This window comes from Oncorhynchus mykiss, chromosome 9 (genome assembly GCF_057628025.1).
Source record: "Oncorhynchus mykiss isolate SJ-2025 chromosome 9, ASM5762802v1, whole genome shotgun sequence".
NCBI lineage: Eukaryota > Metazoa > Chordata > Actinopteri > Salmoniformes > Salmonidae > Oncorhynchus > Oncorhynchus mykiss.
This window is the reverse complement of record NC_143030.1, coordinates 31,183,073-31,199,342: the sequence shown is the minus strand read 5'-3', so window position 1 is coordinate 31,199,342 and position 16,270 is coordinate 31,183,073. Positions and strand designations below refer to the sequence as shown.

Here is a 16,270-nt window from a genome sequence, read left to right as displayed (position 1 = left end):
GGGGCATTGCAGCAGTCATAACCAGCATAAATAGCAACTAATTAACATGCAGATTGTGAGTTATTATCATTATGAACTATGGTGCTATAATAAATGGAATGCATTACTCATCGAAAGGCAGTTAAAAGTTTACAGTCCGTAGGGGTAACAGGAAAGTGCAAAAAGTAATTAAGTACACTTTTGAGAAGAGCGTTTTCAGTTCAAAACGGTCAACTTGAAGGAACATATCAAGTACCAAACAATAACACAATAATAAAAGTGACAGGTAAATTATATTTGAATAGTCCACAACGGAATACATTTCTAGTAGAGTAGAGTAGACCAAATAACTTTCACTAAGAGAATGTCAACTCCACCTCCTGCATTACGTTGAAAAGAGCTACTGTGTTCCACTAAGGGTTGTCCCTTAACACTTTTTTCAACTTCTATAGTAGAATCATAATGACCACTTACTTCATCATACAAACAAGGTCTTTAATGCAGAAATTATGGAAATTATTTACAGAGAAATGATGGATTTTTTTTTACAGAGAAGTTATTTACAGAGTTTAGTTTGAATTTGGGGTTCAGAGCTGCTGTGTGAGTCTGTGTGGTTGATTGATTGGGTATCCAGACTGTGTTGGATGAACCACAAGGAGCTCTCACGGTCATAGGTGTATTCCATCACTGGTGGCACGGGCAGAGACTTGATGGAAAGACATCCATCTAATGTGGCACCTGCAATGCATTTATAATGTATAAATGCTACTTTAAATGCAGTACCACCATCAAGCTTATATATCCCATGACTGTGCAGAGGAAATTATGCCAGGGACAAACTGGGAATACATCAGCCTTAAAGACAGGGAGAAACATTGCTATTTGTTACAGAGCAAGAGGCTCTGTGAACAAGGCTTGGCTACAGATAGATGTAGGATCTTAATTTGATCACTCTTGTTGCTGAGAATTTGGATATGCAAATAGTGTATTCGAGGTAGAAAAATGCTTCTAAATAATATAATTTCCACTTTAAAATGTCAGACTTTATTTGCCCTAATGAAAAATGTATCAACCCCTACAAAAAATGACCTTTAGTTATAAACCACCGTAATGATTCACATTTCCTGTTGCCGCAGGATTATTTTCCTGTTGTAGCAAACTGGCTCAAATTAAGAGCCTAGTAGTGTAGTAGTCTGGTTGAGTGAAGAGGCCTGGGAGACAGATGAAGGTCATGGGGATGAGGATGGAAGAGCAGATGGTTTCAGCCCGACGCGGCAACACTAACAACCACAATCTAACTGGCAGCTGTCAAATATAATACCTGACATACAGTAAATGGCTGTTATCATTATTGTATGTCAATTACATTTTTACATTTCAGTCATTCTATCAGACGCTCTTATCCAGAGAGACTTAAAGTAGCGAGTGCATACGCATTCATCTTCATACTTTTTTCATACTGGTCTCCAGTGGGAATCGAACCCACAACCCTGGTATTGCAAGTGCTGTCAAAGCCATTTGTATGCCTGTAGTGTGGGGTGTCGGCTCGATGCTAAGGATGACTGACATAGTTCCTTATGCTTGCTGGTTGCTAGGATGACGGACAGTTTCACTGTGATCCACTTTGCAAAATTGCATTGCTGACACATGTACATGTCAGCCACTCAAGGGTGTAACAATACAGAACACCTTGAGATTGTTCCAGCTCAATAACTAATATCCGATCACTGGACCATCAGATTCCACAAGCACACTCATCAATCCATCGATTATACCTGTCATATGGTATATGAACCGACAGGAGATGTTAGTGACTAGGGTCCTGTCTCCTCCCCTCTCATCCATCTCTGACTCTGCCCGACACTCACATAGGGCTGTGGTGGTGAGCTCAGGTGCATCCTGTTTCCATTGATCATGCTTGAGATGTTTCTACAACTTGATTGAAGTCCACCTGTTCTAAATTCAATTGATTGGACATGATTTGAAAAGGCCCAAACCTGTTTATATAAGGTACCACAGTTGACTGTGCATGTCAGAGCAAAAACCAAGCTATGAGGTCGAAGGTATTGTCCGTAGAGCTCCAAGACAGGATTGTGTCGAGCCACAGATCTGGGGACGGATACCAAAAGATGTCTGGAGCATTAAAGGTCACCAATAACACAGTTGCCTCCATCATACTTAAATGGAAGAAGTTTGGAACCAACAACACTCTTCCTAAAGCTGGCCGTCCGGCCAAACTAAAAAATCGGGTGAGAAGGGTCGTGGTCAGTGAAGTGACCAAGAACCCGGTGGTCACTGTGACAGAGCTCCAGAGTTCCTCTGTGGAAATGGGAGAACATTACAGAAGGACAACCATCTCTGCAGCACTCCACCAATCAGGCCTTTATGGTAGAGTGACCAGATGGAAGCCACTCCTCACTAAAAGGCATACGACAGCCTGCTTGGAGTTTGACAAAAGGCACCTAAAGGCTCTCAGACCATGAGAAACAAGATTCTCTGGTCTGATGAAACCAAGATTGGCCTGCATGCCAAGCGTCATGTCTGGAGGAAACCTGGCACCATTCCTACGGTGAAGCATGGTGGTGGTAGCATCATGCTATCGGGTGGGGATGTTATTCACTGGCATGGACTGGGAGACTAGTCAGGATCAAGGCAAAGATGAATAGAGCAAAGTACACAGAGATCCTTGGTGAAAACCTGCTCCAGAACGCTCAGGACCTCAGACTCGGGGTGAAGGTTCACCTTCCAACAGGACTACAACCCTAAGCTAACAGCCAAGACTTGAACCCAATCGAAGACCTGAAAATAGCTGTTCAGCAACGCTCCCCATCCAACCTGACAGAACTTGAGAGTATCTGCAGAGAAGAATGGGAGAAACTCCCCAAATACAGGTGTGCCAAGCTTGTAGCCTCCAGGCTGTAATCGCTGCCAAAGGTGTATCAACAAAGTACAGAGTAAAGAATCGGAATACTTATGTAAATGTAATATTTCAGTTTTTAATTTTTAATAAATTAGTAAACATTTCTAAAAACCTGTTTCTGCTTTTTCATTATGGGGTATTGGGTGTAGATTGATGAGGGGGAAAAACAATTGAATCCATTTTAGAATAAGGCTGTAATGTAACAACAACAAAATCTGGAAAAAGTCAAAGGATCTGAATAATTTGTGTGTAAATGTATTTATGATCATTCATGTATTATTTTTTTATTTTATAAATTAGCAAACATTTCTAAATGCAAGCGTTGTTGAATAAGTAAAAGGTCAAACACACTGCATTGCAAACAGTCTAATGAATTCAGGGCATGTGAAGTTATACTTAGGCTAAATATAAGCCTTCCACAACCATAAGACCCATTAATAATTCAATGATTTAATCAAAATAGTTTAACCTGCTTTTTTTCTCTCTCAATAATCACTGATCTGGCTTTCAAGCCTGTCTATGAAAATGTCATTTTGTCGTTACAAATGTAACTAGAACCATGCACATTCACTAATAATGACTAACTTCTTGTAGCAGAAGACGTCTCCAACAATCTCTCAAACCCACGTGCTAGTGACTGGCAAGCTAATGTTTATATTTCAGGTTTATATTTCAAGCCAGGGTTTCGTTAGAAAAGCTATCTTCTTCTCTACTACAGTAAAATAACGTCTCAATGGGCTTTGGTGTCCATATGATTGATTATGTTGGACCAAACCTCAAATGCATATAGCGTTTTGAAACCGCTTGTCAGAGAGGACTTCGTTGGCGTGAGAGGCAGGGGTAAGGGGCTTGGTGTGTGTAAACCGTAGAGGAAGAGGCGAAGCGAGAGGTTTCACTCTCGCTAAAATCGGTCCAAAAATAAACCAAATGCGTTAATATGGGCTTATTTTGGACCTAAGCTTGTCGCCTGCCTTTGCAAGGGTGGAGACGTGCATCTCTTCATAATATACAGATCTCTGGTGTACATTTGGAGGTGCACACAGCACAGAAGGAGCAAAAGAGACGAGACCAAAAATAGAACACGAGAACAAGTGGAAATAAACGCTTAAAAAAATATTTTTTTTTTAAATGACAAAATCTCGATTCTTGAGATACAGGCATTTGGAATATTTGAATTAATTAATTCAATATATCACCCAGCCCTAATGCAAAAGACTCCCGGTCTCACGGTATTTGACCGTTTCACATATAGCATCCACGCATATGAGCTGCATACCAGCCGCTGATGCGCGCCTTTGGAACATCTCTACCTTTTAAGAAAGTCTAATAAATCAATTTAATATGCACCATCACAATAAAGCTTGATTTATTTTAGTCGGGTCTAAAGAAACATGATATGAAGAAAACGTATTTCAGAATAACAGAATATGAGTTGGCCTACTGTATGTTATCTGGCTATGCTCCATACCATAGGCTATATGTAGGCTTGTTCATTTAGCTGAAAATATATGCTTATAAATCCGGTGCCATTATTAGATATTATATGATTTTATAATAAGAAGAATAGAATTGAACTTATCTGAAAAAAAATAGAAAGGATATTTTTCCCATTCCGGAGCGTGTACGCATATGAAGTGGCTATGTTGAGGTTAAAAGGGATCATTTGAAACGGATCCTATATGCTAGATTTACTTGGCAACTATAGGTTGTGAATGACACAAACCGTAGAACTTCTTCAAAACATATATTGGCTACATGATGCGGCTGTAGACTAAGTCGCAAACTCAATGGGGAGGGACAGGGGCAGGGGAAAAACATGTCATCTGTATGCACTCGAATAGCGAATGGAGGCCGCGCGAAAGCGGTCCGTTTTCCAATGACGCCTGGAAGGCCACTTTGGCTTTATAGTGGAGCTGTGCTTAATATGAGCAGCTGAGAAATAAACATAGGAACACTTATTTCACTCCACGCATCAACCACTGTTTGAGGAGCATGCTCAGGTGATATTCCGCCCCAAACTCCGTATGCCATGGGGCTCTCCAACTCTGTTCCTGCAGCTACCGAGTGCTTCATTTGGGAAACCAAATGAAATCTGTTCGGCAACATCGATAGTAACATGTTTTCGCAACTAAACATATGTCACTAAACTGTTGACAGACAGCACGCTCGAGAAAAGGAATAAGGGGGAGAGAGGAGGAGAGGGAAATGCATGGTGGTGAGATATTCTGTATAGCTAAAAGTAATGTGCCACCCAATTAATTATAAAGAAAATCCCTATTACTAGGCTATTCAAAATCAAATACAAATGCACTATAATTGTAGGCTACCTGTAAGTCATCCTGCACAATCAATGAACCAACAGCATTGCCTAGGGCTCTCTCCCATCATGGATAGACATTTTGGAGCGTAGCATAAGGTAACCAGAATGTATAAGGTAACCAGAATGACTCGTGACTGCCGGTATGCTGGTAATATGGTCAACGCAACAGCCCTACACCCCATTCGTCCAGGTCCCTGTCACTGTGTGAAGGTCACTGTTCTACTGTTACATTCCAGGAGGGGAGGGGCAGCCGGACTGACCATATGGAAGGAGAGGGGGAGGGAGGGGGGGCATCGGAAAAGGGGAGTCGGAGAGACCAGAGAGAATGCAGATATAGGAGGACTAGTGTGAAATAGGAAATCAGTGTTTGTGACAGTGGATCTGCATTGTTAGAAACATACTCTATCTGACATAGCAATCTGACTTGGTTTATGAAGCAGAACATCTATATGTTCTTGACATTATACAGTAGAGAACTAGTTCAGATCACTGCATCAAAGCACACGCATTCAGATGTGCTGCCAGATGTGAGAGAAATAGAAAGAGAGAGACAGAGTGTGTGTATACTGTATGTGAGCGAGAGACAGGGGGTGGCTAGCCCCTCACCTTACCTATCTAGATTGCTTTGGATTTGTGAGGACAACGGTGTGTGCCTGTCTGTGTCTGTATGGTAGGGTTTAGACACATAGCCCAAACAACCGCTCACACACACCCCGTGGCCATGTGACTGTTGTTTATCAGCTTGACCACCGTGACCATGGTGGTTGTCAAGGCCGGACTATTTACATCCTAACAGTTGTCTGTGACCCACGTCAGGGTGCCCCCCCCCCAGCCCCGCGATGAGGAACGTTAATGGGTTGGAGGAGGAACAGATAATGGTCATGCGCCTCCTAAATTAAGACCCACCAGCCTCTCAGGGGGAGAGGTATGCTCCAGAAATAGGGAATGTAATGGAAAACTACAGTTGAAATCTGGAGTCTACATACACCTTACAGGCTGACTACACCGCTCGCGTCACGTGCACGAGCATTGCAAAATAAACGTAGAAATCTATGTTATTCAATTATTGCACCCACACTGCTCGTGTGCGCCAACGAGAGTCTGCGTTGCCAAGGGCTAAAATAGAAATCAGTTCTATTTCTGACGCAGAGGGCGCTGCAAGTCCTGCCTCTCCCATCTCCTCATTGGTTTATAGAAGCAGGTACCCACGTTCCATCTCCTCATTGTTTATACCCACGTGGGTGACTGAAAGACGAACGAGGTCAGTTGCGGTAATGCACCTAATTTATGGAAGTTGTCAATCGCAATATAAAGTCAAGAGAAGAAAAAGCCTGGAAGGAAGAGAGATGACTAGAAACGATTCGGTTGACAGTTTTATGTGTGGATTATTTGGCAGAGTAGAGGACCTTGTGCATTTCAGGTAAAATCACAACTCAATGTTTATATCCCAGGACAAATTAGCTAGCAACAGCAAGCTAGCTAAATATGACAAATTAGCTAGCAAGTGCAAACTAACTAGCTAAATTGCCATAAATGTTTAATGCTTTTCGACCTGTACCCAAATTAATATAATGGTTTCAGAGTTTGTTTTGGTATTTTAACCTGCGTGTCGTGGGTCACTAGGGTCAAACGTTTCGGGTAGCCTTCCACAAGCTCCCCACAATAAGTTTGGTGAATTTTGGCCTATTCCTCCTAAAAGAGCTGGTGTAACTGAGTCAGGTTTGTAAGGCCTCCTTGCTCGCACATGCTTTTGCAGTTCTGCCCACAAATTTCCTATAGGACTGAGGTCAGGGCTTTGTGATGGCCACTCCAATACCTTAACTTTGTTATCCTTAAGCCATTTTGCCACAACTATGAAATTATGCTTGGGGTCAATGTCCATTTGGAAGACCCATTTGCGACCAAGCTTTAACTTCCTGACTGATGTCTTAACTTCTTATGGCTGGGGGGTATTGAGTAGCTTGGATGAATAAGTTGCCCAAACTAAACGGCCTGCTCCTCAGTCTCAGTTGCTAATATATGCATATTATTATTAGTATTGGATAGAAAACACTCTAAAATTTCCAAAACTGTCAAAATATTGTCTGTGAGTATAACAGAACTGATATTGCAGGTGAAACCCTGAGGAAAATCAAACCGGGAAGTGGCATCTATTTTGAAAACTCCATGTTCCATAGCCTGCCATTTAAAGGGATATGAACCAGATTCCTTTTCCTATCGCTTCCTGAAGGTGTCAACAGTCTTTAGACATAGTTTCAGGCTTTTATTTGGAAAAATGAGCGAGAACGATAACATCACGTCATTGTATAGCCGGGTGCCAGCAGCGTTTTGTATGCGTAACAGAGTTTGGGCAGCCCTTGTCTCTTCCTCTCCTACTGATAAAGACAGGTGCGGTTGATATATTATCGATTATATATTTTAAAAACAACCTGAGTATTGTTTATAAAACACGTTTGACATGTTTCTGTGGACATTACGGAAACTATTTGGAATTTGTCTGCGTTGTCGTGACCGCTCTTTCCTGTGGATTTCTGAACGGGCCAAACAAACGGAGGTACTTTGGATATAAAAATAATCTTTATGGAACAAAAGGAACATTTATTGTGTAACTGGGAGTCTCGTGAGTGAAAAAATCCGAAGATCATCAAAGGTAACCGATTAATTTGATTGCTTTTCTGATTTTCGTGACCAAGCTACTTGATGCTAGGTGTACATAATGTTTTGTCGAGCGATCGATAAACTTACACAAACTCTTTTCAAAATCAGACATATTTCCAAAATCTGACATGACAGGTGGATTAACAAAAGGCTAAGCTGTGTTTTCCTATATTGCACTTGTGATTTCATGAATATAAATATTTTTTGTAATATTGTTTGAATGTGGCGCTATGCAATTCAGCGGTTGTTGATGACAATTATCCCGTCAACGGGATGGCAGCCATAAGAAATTAAGATATTGCTTCAATATATCCACATCATTTTCCTTTCTCATGATGCCATCTATTTTGTGTGCACCAGCCCCTCCTGCAGCAAAGCACCCCCACAACATGATGCTGCCACCCCTGTGCTTCACGGTTGGGATGGTGTTGTTTGGCTTGCTAGCCTCCTCCTTTTTCCTCCAAACATAACGATGGGCATTATGGCCAAACAGTTTTATTTTTGTTTCATCAGACCAGAGGACATTTCTCCAAAAAGGACGATCTTTGTCCCCATGTGCAGTTGCAAACTGTAGTCTGGCTTTTTTTATGGCGGTTTTGGAGCAGTGGCTTCTTCCTTGCTGAGAGGCCTTTCAGGTTATGTCGATATAGGACTTGTTTTACTGTGGATATAGATACTTTTGTACCTGTTTCCTCCAGCATCTTCACAAGGTCCTTTGCTGTTGTTCTGGGATTGATTTGCACTTTTCGCACCAAAGTACATTCATCTCAAGGAGACAGAATGAGTCATATGATGGCTGCTTGGTCCCATGGTGTTTATACTTGCGTACTATTGCTTGTACAGGCGTTTGGAAATTTCTCCCAAGGGTGAACCAGACTTGTGGAGGTCTACAATTTATTTTCTGAGGTCTTGGCTGATTTCTTTCGATTTTCCCACGTTGTCAAGCAAGGAGACACTGAGTTTGAAAGTAGGCCTTGAAATACATCCACAGGTACACCTCCAATTGACTCAAATTATGTCAATTAGCCTATTAGAAGCTTATAAAGCCATGACATCATTTTCTGGAAATTTCCAAGCTGTTTAAAGGCACTGTATGTAAATTTCTGACCCACTGGAATTGTGATCCAGTGAATTATAAGTGAAATAATTATGAGTGAAATAATCAAATAATTTGTGTCATGCACAAATTAGATGTCCTAACCAACTTGCCAAAACTATAGGTTGTTAACAAGACATTTATGGAGTGGTTGAAAAATGAGTTTTAATGACTCCAACCTTAGTGTATGTAAACTTCCGACTTCAACTGTAGCTGGTATAACACTGGGATGGTCAATAGCAGTAAATCTATGCAAATGTAATTTCTACAATGGGATATAGTAGACTTTGTCACATCCCACATGTTTAATTAGGAATAGAGGCAGGATATTGAGAGAGAGAGAGAGAGAGAGAGAGAGAGCGAGAGAGAGAGAGAGAGAGAGAGAGAGAGAGAGAGAGAGAGAGAGAAGAAAAATGACAGAAGGAAACACCAATGACCCTAAACTCACTGATCCATCCCCTCCTGCCAGTGGCCAGTAATTCAAGTGGAACTAACAGCGTTTTAGCAACATGAAATCTTATTCAAATCTGTTCATATAGACCCCCCAGGAAGAATATGACACCATTTTATATTACATTTCCTGACAAGCGAGCACTTAGATATGGTCATCTTCACGTTTTCGTTAATTCATAGAATGTTTGGGAATTACATATAGTGAGGCATTTGTGAAAATTCTAGAGCAATATAGAGTGGGAAAGAGGCCATGCATTTGGACAATTAATAGACACTGCAGGAAATAAAACCTAATATAAAACATCTGTCTTGTCCAAGACCGGAATCTACGCTGACTGGTACGACATAGCCAATCAGAGCTACAGTAGGCTTATATGCAAACAAGCCATTTGCCACACGGGCCTGCCTTCATTCACTTTGAACTGGACTGTGTGTTTACAGGCAGTAGCAACAGCGCGACTTTAGATCATTAGAACGCTTTCGCCAAAAGCCACAAAATACACCTGAATCGATTCCTGCAAATATGTAAATACCACGGGAGTCCTCTTACATTTGGGAACTTCGCAGTCCTATTGATCAAACAACCATGGAAAGGTAGACTTTCCCTCCCTCGGATGCCAATGCACATCAACAATAACAAGTTCCACAACTACTGCTAGCCAGAGCGAGTTGGCCGTCAAGCTAGTTGGACGTCAAAATTGCGCTGAAATGATGGGGAATAGTAGCTACTCGTCCTTCTGCATCTTGCCTGCCAATGTATGCTTGTCCCAACCCACGTGTTGACAAATGAATGGGAATTTGCCTGCCTGCCCGCCCATTTGATTGATGCCAAATACATTTCATTGACAGCTAAGAGACTAACTGTGGATAACAGTCATTCAAGTTCAGCATAGCTAGCTAGCTAGCAAAGCGATTCACATTTCTTGCTAGCTAACCAAATGACACCTGAATCTCTAGCTGTAGCCAGTGAAAAAATATTTGAGTTCTTTACGATAGCCACATTAGCAGCTAATTATCATTTCATTTTTGGGGGGTAAATACAGGCAAATATATTGATAAAAGTCACCTTGTCCAAGAGAGATTTACACGGTTATCATGCCAGGGTAGGCCTATAGGAAACAATCCTTCTACAATCCTCTATGAGAAAAATGTATGGCAAAAAAAACAAAAAACGGTTGGAACCATTGCCTTGTTTGACTGCTGTGGTACTCTATCGCAAAATAAACATCAATTCCGTTCTACTTAACTGGGTCTCTCTCATATACACCAATGCAATAGAAGCGGGGTCTGGTGTACTTAGTTCATTGACTTTCATTTTCAATACACTCCTCACCCTTACCTCTTCTCCTCTTGTTTTATCCCTCCTTCCATCTATATACCTAACATTCTGTTTATTTTACCTAAAGGAGACGCATGGTGGATTTACGAGAGGTCAGAGTTATAGATTCAGAGTGACGGATTTAGATGTTATTGATCCATTGATTTTTCAATGTTAATATTGGCAGTATTTACTTACTGACAGAAACATACAAGAAAACGAGACAAAAACTTTGATTTAGCCTGGTTTTTTTATAAAGGGAAGCACATTGCCATTCCCTGTCCTAGATTTGCTCAGTGAAAGCTATTGTCAGACATGGCCGTGTTACGTAAAAGTATTGCCTTGCAAAAGCGCCTGTTTAATAATGAACCCTGAATGACAGAGGATCTTTACTCCTAATGTAATCACGCTGACAGCCTCCTTCAAGATGACAATGATTGCATTTTAGAGAGAACGGCAAAAACACAGCGCTCAAGGAGACTGGGCCAATCCCTCTCTTAATCTGAGAACAATGTTAATTGTAGAGACTCGAGTGTAGTGATTAGGAATACAGCCAAACAGTCAAATGTTTTGTGTTTAATCACTAACAGGCCAACCCACACTGATCACATTACACACATTACATGGTTACCATAGCTCCCAGAGATGTGTTATTTATTTGAAGTTATTTTTGCTATAGAGAGTTGAATCAATGTTATGTTTTGGTAGTACACATACGGTACAGTACAGTAAGCCTCATTCCTCCCAATGGACAGAGATAGAACGGCAACCCTCACACTGTAGACAGATTGGCATTAGGACTGATGATCAAAGGAGAGATCCCAAGAGCTAAATGAGTTATTGAACAGAAGGTGTAAGATTGATCGCCTGGGTGACTGAGAGAGAGAACTGGCCACCATTTTGGCTCCACAGAGACCAACAGCCACAGAGAGCAATGAACGGCACCATCAAGACAAACAAATGACGTGTCCTGTCTACCGTAAATCAGGTTCTGAGTTATCACAAATCTTTTTCTCTTTATTCATGGCGCGCGTGTACACATGTGCGCATGCGTGTGTGCATGTCCACTAGTCTCTTACCTGATTACAGGTGCCTATGTCCACTCCCCCCTTCAGGTACTCCAGAACCTTGTCGATGTTCCCCGCCCTTGCCGCTCGTAAGAAGCTGGTGTTGCTGTCCGACTGGAGAAGAACAAACAGAATAAATACGTTAGAACAATGTTAGAACCCATTTAGAACAACGTTGGCCCAACTTAACCGCTGTTTTGAACTGCTTTGAAATAGGTCCGTTTTTATTACTTCTAGAATAGATTGAGTTACTGCTTAGCATACAGCAATCTACCACTTGTTTGAGTGGTGAGACACACTTTAATGCCAATTATGCCAACCTGCACAGGCAAAACAGCCCCTGAGACTCAAAGACAAACACTAATTAGAAGTCCCTACGGAGCCTGGTGGCAGTGTCACTCATTTTCTGCAGTCATCAACACCTGCACTGAATCAGCATTTTCCAATCTGAGTGAAATAGTGTATAATGTTACACACAGGAATACAACTGAGGGCTTGTCCTCTATTTTTATTCACTGAGGCAGACGAAGCTGGAGACGGACCTAAACTTTCGATCGTAGCGGCAGTAAGTCAGCGTTTCCCCTCTCGTTCCCAAAACACACCCTGGCACACACATACAGACACAGAACTGCAGAACCACAGCTTCCTCTCTCTTCTGTGAGTAGGGGGTAGAATGCACTCCCTAAAGTAGTCCTGCTCCCTGACAACCAGCCTGTGCTGGTAACGGGGAACCTGATTGAAGTAGTGTTCTGGCTAGCAAGGCTAGCTATCTCCCAGAGACACTCAGCGAGGGCGACAGGGCCAGAGATAGTTCCAGCACGCAGCACAGCACAGCTCAGCCCAAACCCAGACCGGGGATATGCCCACTCCTCTGACCCAATCTGTCACTCATTCACTTACACTGCAGTACAGAGACTCCGGACCCAGAGTTAATAAATACTCTGGACTGTAACACAAACTCTGAGCTTGTTCATGGTTTAAAAAACACACTCAGATCTGTAAATGTGGGGAGAACTATGTTATACCGAACTGCATAAGTAAATGCATACGTATGAAGAATTATCGTGCCCCCAGTTACTGATCAATGCTTTACAATATATCTAAGGGCAGTAATGAGAGACACATTGTGATGATTTGTCCTGGTTTAACCTGCAGCAGCGGTTCTGTGTGTGGATGATGCAGAGAACTGCACTGCATCATTCAGACCGGACACAACAATACGCAGCACAACCAAACAGGAGCTAAATCGTGAGACTGAGTAGCAGGATGGCGAGTTGAGCTCTGTTAGCTGAGTGAATACACACTAAAGTCGCGCTGTTACATGTATATATATATATGATAGTACTAGTCAAAAGTTTGGACACACCTACTCATTCAAAGGTTTTTCTTCACTTTTACTATTTTCTACATTGTAGAATAAGAGTGAAGACTTCAAAATTATGAAATAACAGAAATGGAATCTTGTAGTAAGCAAAAAAGTGTTAAACAAATCAAAATATATTTTATATTTGAGATTCTTCAAACAAGCCACGTTTTGCCTTGATGACAGCTTTGCACACTCTTGGTACTCCCTCAACCAGCTTCACCTGGAATGCTTTTCCTACAGTCTTGAAGGAGTTCCCACATATGCTGGGCACTTGTTGGCTGCTTGTCCTTCACTCTACGGTCCAACTCATCCTAAATCATTAATGGGGTTGAGGTCTGGTGATTGTGGAGGCCAGATCATCTGATGAAGCACTCCACCACTCTCCTGCTTGGTCAAATAGCCCTTACACAGCCTGGATGTGTGTTTTTGGTCATTGTCCTGTTGAAAACCAAATGATAGTCCCACTAAGCGCAAACCAGATGCAATGGCGTATCACTCCAGAATGCTGTGATAGCCATGCTGGTTAAGTGTACCTTGAATTCTAAATAAATCACTGACAGTGTCACCAGCAAAGCACCCACACACCATCACACCTCTTCCTCCATACTTCATGGTGAGAACCACACATGCGGAGATCATTCATTCACCTACTCTGTGTCTCACAAAGGCAAGGCAATTGGAACCAAAATCTCATATTTTGATTCATCAGACCAAAGGACAGATTTCCACTGGTCTAATGTCCATTGCTTGTGTTTATTGGCACAAGCAAGTCTCTTCTTATTATTGGTGTCCTTTAGTCGTGGTTTCTTTGCAGCAATTCGACCACGAAGGCCTGATTCATGCAGTCTCCTCCTAACAGTTGATGTTGAGATGTGTCTGTTACTTGAACTCTGTGAAGCATTTATTTGGGCTGCAATTTCTGAGGCTGGTAACTCTAATGAACTTATCCTCTTCAGCAGAGGTAACTCTGGGTCTTCCTTTCCTGTGGCGGTCCTCATGAGAGACAGTTTCATCATAGCACTTGATGGTTTTTGCGACTGCACTTAACATTTTCCGTATTGACTGACCTTCATGTCCTAAAGTAATAATGGACTGTTGTTTCTCTTTGCTTATTTGTGCTGCACTTAATATAAAAGATACTTTGTCTTTTACCAAATAGGCCTATCTTCTGTATACCACCATACCACCCTACCTTATCACAACACAACTGATTGGCTCAAACGAAATTCCACAAATTAACTTTTAACAAGGCACACCTGTTAATTGAAATGCATTCCAGGTGACTACCTCATGAAGCTGGTTGACAGAATGCCAAGAGTGTGCAAAGCTGTCATCAAGGCAAAGGGTGGCTACTTTGAAGAATCTCAAATATAAAACTCTACATTTTGATTTGTTTAACACTTTTTTGGTTACTACATGATTCCATATGTGTTATTTCATAGTTTTGATGTCTTCACTATCATTCTACAATGTAGAAAATAGTTTTAAAAAATGAGGAAAAAACCATGGAAGGAGTAGATGTGGCCAAACAATTGACTGGTACTGTATATAGTGATACAAGCCGACTTGCACTGTCTGTAAGTGTGTCTCACACCTCCAATGAGACTGATACCTTATCCCAGACTGAGGGAGGAGGGGTGGGGGTCTCCTGGGATCTCCTGGGATCTCCTGGAGACGTGCTCAGATGATTTCTCTAGGGAGGGATATCTCTGCTCTATATATCTGACAGAAGGAGAGGTCCAGAGGAACAGCTTGTGGGTTGTTCAGCCAGCCCACAGGGGTAGGATGGTATTGTTACACCAACCAAATTCCCTTTAGTATCAATCCTCTGCACCTTGCATGTTAAAGAGCAGCATTTACAGCTCACCTAAGGGAACCACTTCAACATGTAAGAAGTTAATGAGTAGCAGCCATTTTGTTTTTATGAATCATATTACCATTTCTTGCTGAATAACGTTTCTCACTGTCTCTCTGTACAAACCACATATGGATATCAGAGAAGGGAAGTGTGGTCATCTCAAAGCCGCAATAGGTCACTGTGCACGTGTACACTGACTGGAAGACAGTGTCAGAATTGTACTCAGCTACATTATACAATGGTACCATTAGGCCCACAGGACAGAGGAGTAGAAAAGACAGATCAAATCCCCAGTCAGATTCCTAGCTGCCGAGTCACATTATGCAAGGCAGAGAGGGTGGAGAGATGAGAATGAATTAAGAAAAGAGAGGGTGTTTTATGGCTTTGCGGGTGAATGAACACTCCTACGTGGAGTCGTGATATTAAGGAGAGGTAGAGAGTAGAGAGAGAGAAGAGAGAGAGAGAGAGAGAGAGAGAGAGAGAGAGAGAGAGAGAGAGAGAGAGAGAGCGAGAGAGAGAGAGAGAGAGATAGAGAGAGAGAGAGAGAGAGAGAGAGAGAGAGAGAGAGAGAGAGAGAGATTGGAAAAACAGAGAGTGGGAAGGAGGTATGTTACTCAATCAGATATGAAGGTCTTTGGTAATGTGTTCATTCATAAGCCATTCTTTACAGAGACAAAATTAACACTTCTTACTGTGTTACCCTTCATTAATAAATCAAGCACAGCTGGTTCATACAGGAAACACGAGTGTCGTATCAGCTGATATTGCCTCCAATTAGATTCATCACACTACCTTAATATGGAGGTATATTAGTCGACCAGGTTGCACACACATTCTTTGATGGTCCTTGCTATCCGGAATCCTTGAGACGTCCAACTCTGAAATCACCCCAATTGAAGTTGACATTTAAAAATGGGTTAAGGTATGGGTTATGTTTAGGGTTAGGGTAGGGGCACCCCAAGGATGCTGGTTAAGTATGCCTTGAATTTTAAATAAATCACTGACAGTGTCACCTGCATAGCACCCCCACACCATCACACTCCATGATTCACGGTGGGAACCACACATGCGGAGATCATTCGTTCACCTACTCTGTGTCTCACAAAGACACGACGGTTGGAACCAAAAATCTCACATTTGGACTCATCAGACCAAAGGACAGATTTACAACAGTCTAATTGCTTGAGTTTCTTGGCCCAAGCAAGTCTCTGCTTCTTATTGGTGTTCTTTAGTAG

The 16,270-nt window shown here is 41.9% G+C and overlaps 1 protein-coding gene across 45 annotated transcripts in view; it reads right to left on the bottom strand.

Moving 5' to 3' along the window:
* ank2b (ankyrin-2) overlaps positions 1-16,270 on the bottom strand; it is a 252,259-nt gene that overhangs the window by 84,451 nt on the left and 151,538 nt on the right. For all 45 annotated transcript variants that reach the window (XM_090183989.1, XM_090184002.1, XM_090184004.1 and 42 more), the window contains exon 2: positions 11,824-11,925. In XM_090183989.1, the coding sequence (XP_090040115.1) occupies positions 11,824-11,925 (102 nt within the window). The remainder of the gene's footprint in view (positions 1-11,823; positions 11,926-16,270) is intronic.